This window comes from Nannospalax galili, unplaced genomic scaffold, assembly GCF_000622305.1.
Source record: "Nannospalax galili isolate Female #2095 unplaced genomic scaffold, S.galili_v1.0 scaffold709, whole genome shotgun sequence".
Lineage (NCBI taxonomy): Eukaryota > Metazoa > Chordata > Mammalia > Rodentia > Spalacidae > Nannospalax > Nannospalax galili.
In genome coordinates this window covers 2,862,631-2,874,726 of record NW_008360314.1, presented here as the reverse complement: position 1 = coordinate 2,874,726, position 12,096 = coordinate 2,862,631, and the positions used below count along the sequence as shown (strand labels likewise).

Here is a 12,096-nt window from a genome sequence, read left to right as displayed (position 1 = left end):
ACTGTGGGTTTGTTCTACATAGCCTTAATTATGTTGAGGTATGTTGCCTCCAGTCCAATTCCCTCTTGGGCTTTTTATTAGAATGCATGTGGGATTTTGTCAAAGGCCTTTACTGCATCTATTGAGATGATCATGTGATTTTTGTCTTTAAGTCCATTTATATGATTTATTATGTTCATTGACATATATATTGATCCATCCCTGCATCTCTGGAATAAAGCCAACTTGACCATATTGGATGGTCTTTTTGATATCTGCCTTTATGTGATTTGCAAGTATTTTGCTGATAATTTTTGCATCTATGTTAATTAAGGATATGGCCCATAGTTTTCTTTTTTTTCTTGTATCTTTACCTGGCTTTGAAATTAGACTGATACTGGCTTCCTATAAGGAGTTTGGGAGTTCCCCTTGTGTTTCTGTCTTTTTGAATAATTAAAGCAGTATCAGTTGTAGGTCTTCTTTGAAGGTTTGGTAAAATTCTACTATGACTCCATCTAGGCCAGGAATTTTTTCCAGGAATTTTTTTGAGTCTTAGGCTTTGAGTTACTGTTTCTGTTTTCTTATTTGTTATGGTTCTATTTAAGTTGTTGATCACTTGGTTTAACGTTGGTTCCACTGAATTTAGAAATTTACTCATTTCTTTTAGATTTTCTAACTTGGTAGAGTAAAGGTTTTGAAAGTATTCCCTTATAATGCTCTGGATTTTTTGGTGTCTGTTGTGATGTTTCCTCTTTTGTTTCTGCTTTGTTGATTTGGATTTACTTTTTCTTTCTTTTGGTTAACTGGGCTAAAGGTCTATCTTGTTTATTTTTACAAAGGACTAACTTAGGTTCACTGATTCTTTGTATTCTTTTCTTCATTTCTGTTTCTTAAATTTATGCTCTGATTTTTATTATTTCATTTCATCTACTGGATAGGGTTTGTTCTTGTTTTTCCAGATTCTTGAGTTATACCATTAAGTCATTTATTTATGCTCTTTCTGATTTTTTAATGTAGGCATTTAGAGGTATTAACTTCACTCTTAGGACTGATTTTAGTGTGTGCCAGAGGTTTTGTTGTGTTGTATTGTCATTTTTTATTTAGTTCCAGAAATACTTTTATTTCTTTCTTGATTTCCTGTTTGACTCATTTATCATTCAGAATTATGTTGTTTAATCTCCATGAGTTCATGTAGTTAATAGATCTTCTTTTGCTGTTGATTTTTAAGCTTTATTGCATTGTGGTCCAATAGAATACATGGAATTATTTTAATTTTTAAATTTGTTGAGGTTTGTTTTGTACCCTAGTTGTGGTCTGTCTTAGAGAAACTTCCATGATCTGTTGAATAGAATGTGTATTTGGTGTTTGGGTGGAATATTCTGTAGATGTCTGTAGGCTCGTATGTATGATATTATTTAATTCAAATGTTTCTCTGTTCTTTGTCTACTGGTCTGTTTTTATTAGGGTTCCCATCCTTCCCCCTTTTAAATGTCATTTCGTATTAACTTTACATTATTATAATAAAACAATCTGATACAATTCACTTACAAGTGAAAGGTTCATTTTGGCTTGTGTTTTGGAGGTATAGTTCTGCTAGTTACTTTTGTGTTGTGTGATAAAACATTGACCAAAGCAACTTATAGAAGGAAGAGTTTATTTAGCTTATGGTTCCAGAAGGATTGGTGCCCATCATGGTAGGGAGGCGTGGTGGCAGGAGATGGCTGGAGGAGCACTCACAACTTCAAGCAGGTACAGGAAAACAGAGCACTACTGGAAATCTGGGAAGGCTTGAAAATTCTCAAAGTCTGCCCCCAGTGACTTGCTGCCTTTGGCATGGCCACACCGCCTAAAGACTCCCAAAACAGTGCCATCAACTAGGGATAAAATGTCCAAATATTTGGAGCCTATGGGGGATATTCTCATTCAGACCACCAGAGTAGCACAATGTTGATGTCCCCATTTGCTTTAGCTTCTAGTGAGGGCATCACAGCATGGCAGGAGAGCATGACAGAACAAATCCTTTCTCCGCATGAGGCAGAGAGCAGTGAAGAGGAGACTGGGGTCCTACTGCCCTCTGTGAGGAAATGCCCTCAGCTGACCTAAGGACCTTCCACTGGAGCTCTCTTCCTAAAGGTTTCTCTCATTGGCCTCCTTCTCCTAAAGGTTCCTCCCACTAGACCCCTCTTTCTAAATGTTCCTCCCACTGGACCTCTCCTAAATATTCCTCCTACTGAATTCCTCTTCCTAACAGTTTCTCCTAAATCCCTCACCCCCCGGCCCCCTATCACCTTCCAGAAGTTCCCTATGGGGATGTTGGGAAACATTCATCCATTATCCTTATTCTTTGATCCTTAGTTATTCCCTATTTGTCTACTGCAGATCCTTAGTAGATCCTATGTCTTTATGACACAGCCCCAAGAATCTTTCAATGCCTCCTTGCTTTCTGACAAGGAGAAATAGCCAAGGTACACTCTGTCCAGACCAGCAATAGTAATACTGGTTGCTTTTTTTTCTTTCTTTCTTTCTTTCTTTCTTTCTTTCTTTCTTTCTTTCTTTCTTTCTTTCTTTCTTCCTCCCTCCCTCCCTCTCTCTCTCTCTTTTGCTGATTTTTTTTTGTAAAGATTTATTGTGTGTGCACACGTAAACACACCCATGCATGCAAGTACCCATAGAGGCCAGAAGAGGATGTTTCATTACCTGGAACTGGTGTTGCAAGTGGTTGTGAGCTGCCTGATATATGTGAGTGCTTGGAACTGAACTCTGGACCTCTTGGAAAGCAGCAAGTACTTTTGACTGCTGAACCATCACTCCACTTCACTGTGGTGGTTTTATTGGAACATTTCTATTAAAATGTAGCATTATTTATTAAATGATATGTCTAATTGGATATGGAATTATGCCATTGCCTCTTTCATTTGGGTATAGAAAATGAAAAAGAAATCACTGAGTCTTACACTGTTGTTCATAAAACATTTGTCATAAATATATAAATTAGGGATTTGGGGGTTTTTGTTTTTATTTTCATATTTTGGTGCTTAGAGTGAACCCAAGCTTCTGTATCCTAGAGAAACATTTGATCACTGACCACCAACCCTAGCCAGTTGGAATATGTTTTATTATTAAAATTATACTATAGCATTTGAAGTATGTTATGTGTTGCTGTACTATTAAATATTGTTAAATTAACTTGGGCTGATTTAAGAAAGATTGCTATTGAATTTGTTCTTAATCTAAAAATATTTCTGGGATCTTGAGTTTATTGGTCACTGTGTTCTAAGTGAAAATAGTAAGTTATGATCTCTCAATCATAGAAAATTCATGTAGCTTCTTTGAGTAGCCTCATATTGTCCATCTGTAAAATAGATGTCATATCAACATGCCATGTAACTGGAGAAATGGTAGATTGGAACAGTATTTGTCAGAAAGTCGGCATTCATGTTTTAGCTAAACACCTGTTAGGTTTGACTTACTGTAGTCATGGTTCCTGACTTTGGTGGCCACTGGTTGCCTCTGTAGAATGTTGTTGGTCCTCAGAAAAGCGTCTAATGAATTGTTTTGGAGTTTGGAGAAGAGTGAAGGAATAATGGAACTATTATATAAAATGTGATAACATGAAGCAGTTATGAAGAATGGAAGTCACCCATTTCATCTTTTTTCAGTCCTGTTTAAGAATTTATAAGTTTGTAATTATTTATATTTATTTTCTTTAGATATCATCTACCAGTTCATGTGATTGGCCACCATGCTGTGAGCCCTTATTCAATAGTTTTGCCATTATCAGCTGATTGTTTGGCTTTGAAACCAGTGTCAGATATGCTGAGAATAGCTTGGAACCTGGCATGGTACCATGGGAGTGATAATCTGTTGAAACAGATGACCTCAGAAAGGAAAACTCCAGAGTAAGCTATTATTTAAGAAAAAAAGCACTCACAGTTAGTTAATTCTAATTAATTAGATTTTACTTTCCCTTCAGGTCAAGAAGCTTTTACCCTTGATAGTATCACCTGATTCTATTTTTAACTTGATTATATTTTTCACTTTGTTTTAAATATTTACTTATTAAAAATCATATATGATTTAAGCTAGAAGGTATTGTATTCTGTGCCATTTTAGAAATTATTTGAACTTTATTTGGATAATAGTTATAAATCACTTGGAGAAGTGATGTGGAAAAAGATTTTACTTTTGAATGTCTTAATAGTTGACTAGTTTTACATGAATAATGCTATGTTAGTATTTTACCCTAGTTTTCTCTCTGTGACTGTGATAAAACACTGACCACAAAGCAATCTGGGAAGGAAAGGGCTTACTTCATCTTGAAGCTTTTAGGTCCCAGTCCATCACTGAGGGCAGTCAGGGTAGGAGTTCAAGGAAGGAATGTGAAGGTGGGAGAAGCAGCAAACACCATGGATGGATGTTGCTCACTGACTTGCCTCCTTGTCTTTCATTCAACTCCTTCCATATGGAGCCCACATCACTTGCCCAGGCATGGTAGCACCCACAGTGGGCTGGACCCTCCCATATCAATCTAGAAAATACCCCACAGACATGCTTACAGGCTACTTGGATATAGGAAATTCCCCAACTGACACACCTCTTCCCAGGTGTGTCAAGTTGACAAACAAAATTAACGATCACATGTATATTTTATAAAGAGGGAAAAGTCATGCTAGTCTTGGTGGTGCGAACCTTTAGCTCCAGCGCTAAAGGCAGATGCAGGAGGATCTCTGTGAGTTCGAGGCCAACCTGGTCTACATAGCAGGTTCTAGGCCAAGTTCTAGGCTAGCTAGGGCTACAGATTCACCTGTCTGAAAAAACAAAAGCAAAAACAAAAGAACACTGCACCAGCATTTTGCCTATAAGAAAGGAACCAAGGCAACAAGTATTTAGGAAAGAGAACAACCTCTTAGCTGATATCACCTACTACATAGCCTTTCTTTGAAAAAATTATTCCTAAAGACCTGTGCATGTGTGTGTATGCCTGTATATGTGTGTGTATGCCTGTGTATGTGTGTGTATATGTCTGTATGTGTATTGTATCTGTATAAATTTGTGCATGTCTGTGTGAATGTGTGCACACGCCTTTAATCCCAGCACTTGGGAGGCAGAGGCAGGCGGATCTCTGTGAGTTTGAGGCCAGCCTGATCTACACAGTGAGTTCCAGGACAGCTGGGGAGCTAGGGCTAAAAATTCAAAAAAAAAACCAAAAAAAAAAAAAAAAAGAGAGAGGAAAAAGTCACTATTATCGGTTGGGAGGCTAATATAAAATCTACGGAGTTTTATGTTAATTTGCTCATAGATATAAGTCAGCCTTTAATTAAAAGTAAATGAAAATGAAACAATTTGAGAGAAAGGTTTATATTAAACCTTTAATGTTTTAATTAAACCTTTAACATTATATTAAATGATTGTGAACTTTTATTTAAATTGCTTTATAGTGTTCTATTTTCTTCTTATTTAGATTTTTAGATACATTGCAGCTGTCCACAGAGGACATCCTTTCTCTGAAGATCACACACACAGCTAGTGGGCTTCAGGACTGCCTTCACGCCATCGTTCAGGCTGGAGGCCACAGGGATGTGAGGGCTGCTGTTACCAGGATGAGTTTTTATCTTCTGAATGACAAACTGTGTTGGAAAGATGATACTGGGCCGTGTGGGGTTACCTTAAAATCCTTGGCTTGGCACAATGTGCTAAACAGGTTAGTGTAAACTTAAGGCTGCCACTTTCAAAGACCTGGATGAATTATCTTTAGGTTCATCTTTAAATCTTTGAAGAGTGTATTTGTATAGGAGATACCATGAAAGAAGTAAGTTTTATTAAAAATCATTTTTTTTTATTTTCTGAGAATTTCATACATGAGTACTGTATTTACATCATTTATACCCCTCCTTTCCCTTCAACTCCTCCTATGTCTCCCCTCCCTCCTTCCCCAATTCATGACCTCTTCAGCTGTTATTTTTACACACACACACACACACACACACACGTGTGTGTGTGTGTGTGTGTGTGTGTGTGAGAGAGAGTCCATGTAGTGTTGCCCATATGTACACGTGTTTAGAGACTGACCACCTGACCACCTGGGATTGGATAACCTACCAGGGAACTTATCCCTGGAGAAATCTAATTCTCTCTTTCTCAGCCCCCTTATTTCCTATAGCTCTTTATAGAGAGGTGGGACCTTGTGAAATTTCTCCCTTCGACTGTCAACTGGTGTGGTCCTTATGCAGATCTTGTTGGCACAATCATATTGTTGAGATTTCATGGGTGTGGCATCCCTGTCTTATCTGGAAGGCATTGTCTTGCAGCTGGTGTCCTGGTCCTCTGGCTCATTATAGTGGTTTGTAGGCCTTACAGCTGGTAGAGCTATTGATTGCTTTTCTCCTTAGTACTTTCAGATTCTATGAGAGCTAGTCCTCAGGGAGGAAGCTTCCAAGTCAGTTCCAGCTGGAATCCTCCAAGTCTTGTGTCCAAAGTGTGTAATGTCTTTAGAGATAGGGTCTCCCTGTAGACACAGCTGGCCTGGAACTCACTATGTAGACCAGTCTGGCCTTGAACTCACAGAGACCCACCTGCCTTGGCCTCTGGAGTGTTGGGAATAAAGACGTCCACCATGCCCTACCTAGCAATAGGGTCTTACCTTCAAGTTCTGGGAGGCAACTAAGAGCAGTGGCAATAGCCTGTATTATTTTAGGAGTCTCATGGACTCCCCTGACCACCAAGTTGAAGGGAGTTTTCCCTTGCCTGGCACTAGATCTTTCTTAGAAAATCTATGGCTCCTGACACAGATGGGGTTGGAAAGAAGAGAAGGCGGGGGCGGGGCAGTTTGGTGACACAGGCACAGGGGACGGGGTGGGGCAGGGATCAACACATTTTCATATGATGTAAGTCCATTACAAATACATATTTATATGCACATGCATGCATAGAATATGTATTTTAAATAAGCTTTTAAAATACTGTTTCCTTATGTCTTTTTCTCTTTTTGAAAAAGATGTATTACCTTTAATCCCAGCACTTGGAAGGCAAACGCAGGCAGATCTCTGTGAGTTCAAGGCCAGCCTGGTCTACATAGTGAGTTCCAGGACATCTAGGACTACAGGGAGACCCTGTCTCAAAAAGACCAAAAAAAAAAAAAAAAAAAAAATGTATTAATTTTTTTTATATAAGACTGGGATCTGCTGTTCATTTTCCCAGTTCTGTGCTGAGTTTTTATCTGCCTGAGTTTGCATGGGATTTGTGTATGCTGACACCATTGGCATAGAATCATATGGTCCTGCACCTCCTCCCTGACCCTTACAATCTTTCCGCCCTCTCTTCCGAGATGGTCCCTAAGCCTTGGGTGGGTGAAGTTTTAATAATAATTTTATGTGTCTATGTGTTTTGCCTGCATGTATGTAAGTGCAGCATGTTTGTGTGTCTGGAGCCCTTGCCTGGAATGAGTTATGGATGATTGTTAGCTGCCCTGTGGGTGCTTGGAATTAAACTCTAGTCCTCTGCAAGAGCAGCAAATGCTCTTAACCACTGAGCCATCTCTCCAGTTCTCCCTATGGCTTTTTCAAACATTCATAATGTTATCGCTCCTTCCTTCCTCTCCCTCTGTATTATCCTACCTGCCCAGTTGAGTTCCCCCTCTCCATTTTTCCTATTTCCCCTTTAATAGAACTTGTATCCTACAGTTCCCCCTCTAGAGCTCTTTTCCCCCTCCTTCTGCCCGCCAGTGGTCCCTTTCTATGTTCCTGGTTTCTGAGGTTGCTCTTAGAGAACATGCAGTGTCTGTTTCTGGGTCTCGCTTGCTTCACTCAGTGTAATATTTTCTAGTTTTCTCCATTTACCTGCCAGTTTCATGATATCATTTTTCTTTTTATCTGAATAGAATTCCATTGTATAAGTGTACCACATTTTCATTATCCATTTATCCATTGGTGGGTATCTAGGTCATTTCCATTTCTTTGCTGTCGTTAGTAGAGTAGCAATGAACATGGATGAGAAATATCTCTGTAGTAGAATACAGAGTCCGTTGGCTGTATGCCAAGGGATAGTCTAGCTGGGCCATGTGGTAGATGTAGTTTTAGCTTTTTGAGAATTTTCCACACTGATTTCCAAAGTAGCTGTACCAGCTTGCAATCCCACCAGCAGTGAATGAGATGCTTTTTATAGAAGAAAAATTCCCAGGATTTGTTATGAACTTAGTCCCTTAATTCCTTCAAGAATTATCAGTAAACATATACTGATTTTCTTATCCTTGCTTAGAAAATTTCATCCCGTAGAATAATCAGGATAAGGCATGGATGAAGCACAGTCAATGTTTATTCTTATCCGAATTATAAAGAGTTGAGACATCAGTAGATTGATAAATAGGTTTGGCACACTTGAAACAGATGTTTTGGTTTGTTTTGCCTTTGTTTTCTTTACAAGTAAATTATCTCAGTTTTCTTCTTACTCTGAATTTCATAAGGTTGCCACATGGCAGTCCTTTAATAGTTATCCCAGCACCCACATGGCAGCTCCGAACCGTCCAGTTCCAGGGGAATCTGAAACCCTGTTCTGACCTCCAAGGCATTGCACGACACAGGTGCACTCACATACATGCAGGCAATACACTCCTACACATAAAATAAAAATAATAAATTTAAAACATTTTTTTAAAAAAACATCGGAAAGAACACAAATAAATGACTTTACACTGCAACTCAAGACTCTTGAAAAGCAACAGCAAAACATTGCACCTCAATACACCTGAAAAGCAACAAGAAATGAAACCCAAACCCATCAGACAAGAAGAAATAACAAAATCAGAGCAGAAATTAAGGAATAGAAACAAATAAAACAATACAAAGAATCAATGAATTTAAGAGCTGGTTCTTTGAAAAGCTAAACAAGATAGACAGACCCTTAGCCCAGTTAACTAAAAGAAAGAGCAAATCCAAATCAACAAAATCAGAGATGAAAGGGGAAACATCGCAACAGATACCAACAAAATCCAAAACATTGTAAGGGAATACCTTAAAAATCTATACTTTATTAAATTTGTGAAAACCTAAAAGAAATGGATGAATTTCTAAAAGCATGGGAACCATCAAAACTAAATCAAGAAGAGATAAACAGCTTAAACAGACCCATAATGCATAAGGAAATTGAAACAGTAATACAAAACCTCCTGACTAAAAAAAGCCAAGGACTGGATGGATTTACAGCAGAATTCTATCAGACATTTAAAGAAAATCTATATTCAACACTACTTAATGTATTCAAAGAGATAGAAATGGAGGGAGACCTTCCAAATTCCTTCTATGAAGCCAGCATCATTCTAATATCAAAACCACATAATTTTAAATCTTTAAGGAAAGAGATTGAGGATGATACCAGAAGATGGAAGGACCTCCTATGCTCTTGGATTCGAAGAAGTAATATTGTGAAAATGACCATCCTACCAAAAGCCATTTATAGATTCAATGCAGTTCCAATCAAAATCCCCATGACATTCTGCACAGGATTGGTAAAACCATCCTAAAATTCATATGGAAGCACAAAAGACATTGGATAGCCAAGGCAACCCGGAGCAATAAGAGCAAAGCTGGGGGGATTACTCTACCAGATTTTAAATTATATTACAGAGCTATAGTCATAAAAACAACATGGAACTGGCACAAAAATCAACACCTTAAACAGACCCATAATGAATAAATGAAACAAAATGGAAGACCCAAATATGATTACATGCAATTGCAGACACCTGATATTTGACAAAGGAGCCAAGAACATTGACTGGAGGAAAGACAGCATGTTTAGCAAAGAGCCTGGCAAAACTGGATCTCCATCTGTAGAAGCATGAAACTAAACTCCTATCTTTCACTTTGCGTAAAAGTCGACTCCAAATGGATCAAATACCTCAATATGAAGCCAAATTTCAAATTTTTCAAAGTTGGTTGTTAAGTAGATGTATTCTGTATGTTTATAATTATATGAAAATAAAGGTAATGTATATGAGAAGGTATTTTGCTTTACACTTACTATTTGTGCTCTTGTGGTTATTTATGTCTTGAGAGAAGCACTGTTTTATTGTGTGCTATTGTATCTTTTCACAACTTTATATTGTAGCTGGAAATCAGCCACCATGGGGATAATTTATATTGTGCAAATTAGCAAGCAAAGCACATTACTGCTCTGCTTTATCAGGCTACTTTTAACATTTTTGCCAACTAAAATATGTCTAAACTTTGGAGGTTCAATAAATTTTGTATATTCTGCTTGGCAAAAGAAAATTATATGGAAAAAGCTGCAAATAGAGCTTGACTTCATTATACTAGTTTTCTCTCTTTTGTGCATTAAAACCCTAATTGTATGCAGTAGCACTTTGAAGCACTCAGGAAACAGAAGCAGAGACAGACTGATCTCTGTGAAATCAAGACCAAGCCTGCTCTACATAGGCGTACCAGGCCAGACCCTGTCTCAAACTAAAAGGGGGGGGGGTTCCATTTTTGAACTTTGATCATAAGTTCTCATAACTTTGATCATAGTTTGGAATTATCTTATAAATGTTTAACCTATTAGTATGTCTTTTAACCTTAGGCTAAATTCTAACTGTATTCAAATGTGACATCTCTTCAGTTATTTAAACACCAATAATTTTCTCTTCCCCCCTCCAATGTTTTCTGTTCTTTAAGACTTCTCAGTTGTTTGTACTGCTTCCCCTGTCATCCTGATATGATGACGTTTAAGGTGGGTAGTAGTGTGGAATGGAGTGGTTAGGGAGAAAGGGATTGCTTCTTTTTCCTAGTTTAGCAAACATTTATTGATTGCCACTATGTGTCAGGCCCTTGTATGAAATTCAGCAGTAGGTCAAGCAAACAGGTCCCTTGCTCTCATGGAACTTGGAGCCAAGGCAGCTAATTGTGTCACAGATAGTGGAAATGCTTGCGAGGAAGAGACTGGTGTAAAACTTTGTGGGGGTGTTCCTAATCCCACCACAGTGGGGGAGAGAATGGTTTAGGGGTGAAGTGAAGGCATAAAGGTAAGCAGAGTAGAAGAAAAAAGATGGTGGGTGAAGGAAGGAGGCCTCCAGCTAGAAAAGAGTATTCTTCAGCACCGGAAGAAAAAGAATTACACGTGGCTTTAAGTATTATGGGAACTGATACAGAATAAGGTGGCAGAGGTGACAGTTTATGACTATGCTGAGTAGTCATAAACAAGTGGAAGATTTCTTGTAATTTTTATGATTCTAACATTGTTTCTTATTTAGAATCATTCTTTCTTTCCATCTTAAAAATATTTTTTCTAATTGGAAATCATATAACCCAACATTTGCTTTCTTTTTAACTGAATGTCATTTTGGCAAAGTGGAAAATTTAAATACAGAAGCACAAACCTCATTTTACAACAATTGTAGCATGACATGGTCCTGGTGTCTGACTGTTTAGGATTAGCATTTATCTTCTAAAACTTAATAGCTGTGTGTCCATGAAAAACTTACTAATCATATTTTTGCCTGAATTCTCTCACTTTTAAAATGTACCTATCAACTTTATGAAGATTAAAAAAATACTTTCAAGTTTTAAAACAGTGTGACATAAAGTCAGTACCAATAAATGTGGCATGTTGTAATTCATGTTGCTTTTACTCTTATCAACAGTTTGATAGAGTTTCTGTGAATTTTATTGAAATTAAAAATTACACATAGAGTTGAAACTCATTTTATCTCTTCTTGGTTGCTTTTTATAAGATGAATTTTTCCAAGCTACATCTTTTTCCCCCACAAAGATTTCCTTGTATACTAATTTTCTATCTCTCTTACACCAGTTTCTCTTCAAGAATCTCAAAAAAGGAGCTGAAGAGATGGCTCACTGGTTAAGAGCACTGGCCACTCTTACAGAGGGTCTGGATTGAATTTCCAGCACCCACATGGCAGCTAACAATGGCCTGTAACTTCGGTTCCAGGGGATCTGATGCCCTATTCTAGTCTTGACACAGGTGCACTTGTATACATGCAGGCAAAACACTCATACAAATAAATAAATAAGTAAATATATAATAAATTTATAAAACAATCTCAGCAAATTGGTTTGAATACCTTTCCTCTGAACTTAAAAACCCATTCTTCTTGGCCTGTTAGTAAAT

At 37.7% G+C, this 12,096-nt stretch overlaps 1 protein-coding gene across 2 annotated transcripts in view; it reads left to right on the top strand.

Moving 5' to 3' along the window:
* The window catches only part of Rttn (rotatin), a 194,107-nt gene that overhangs the window by 74,610 nt on the left and 107,401 nt on the right, over positions 1–12,096 (top strand). For both annotated transcript variants that reach the window (XM_008824930.3, XM_029559532.1), the window contains 2 exons: positions 3,690–3,878; positions 5,441–5,680. In XM_008824930.3, the coding sequence (XP_008823152.1) occupies positions 3,690–3,878; positions 5,441–5,680 (429 nt within the window). The remainder of the gene's footprint in view (positions 1–3,689; positions 3,879–5,440; positions 5,681–12,096) is intronic.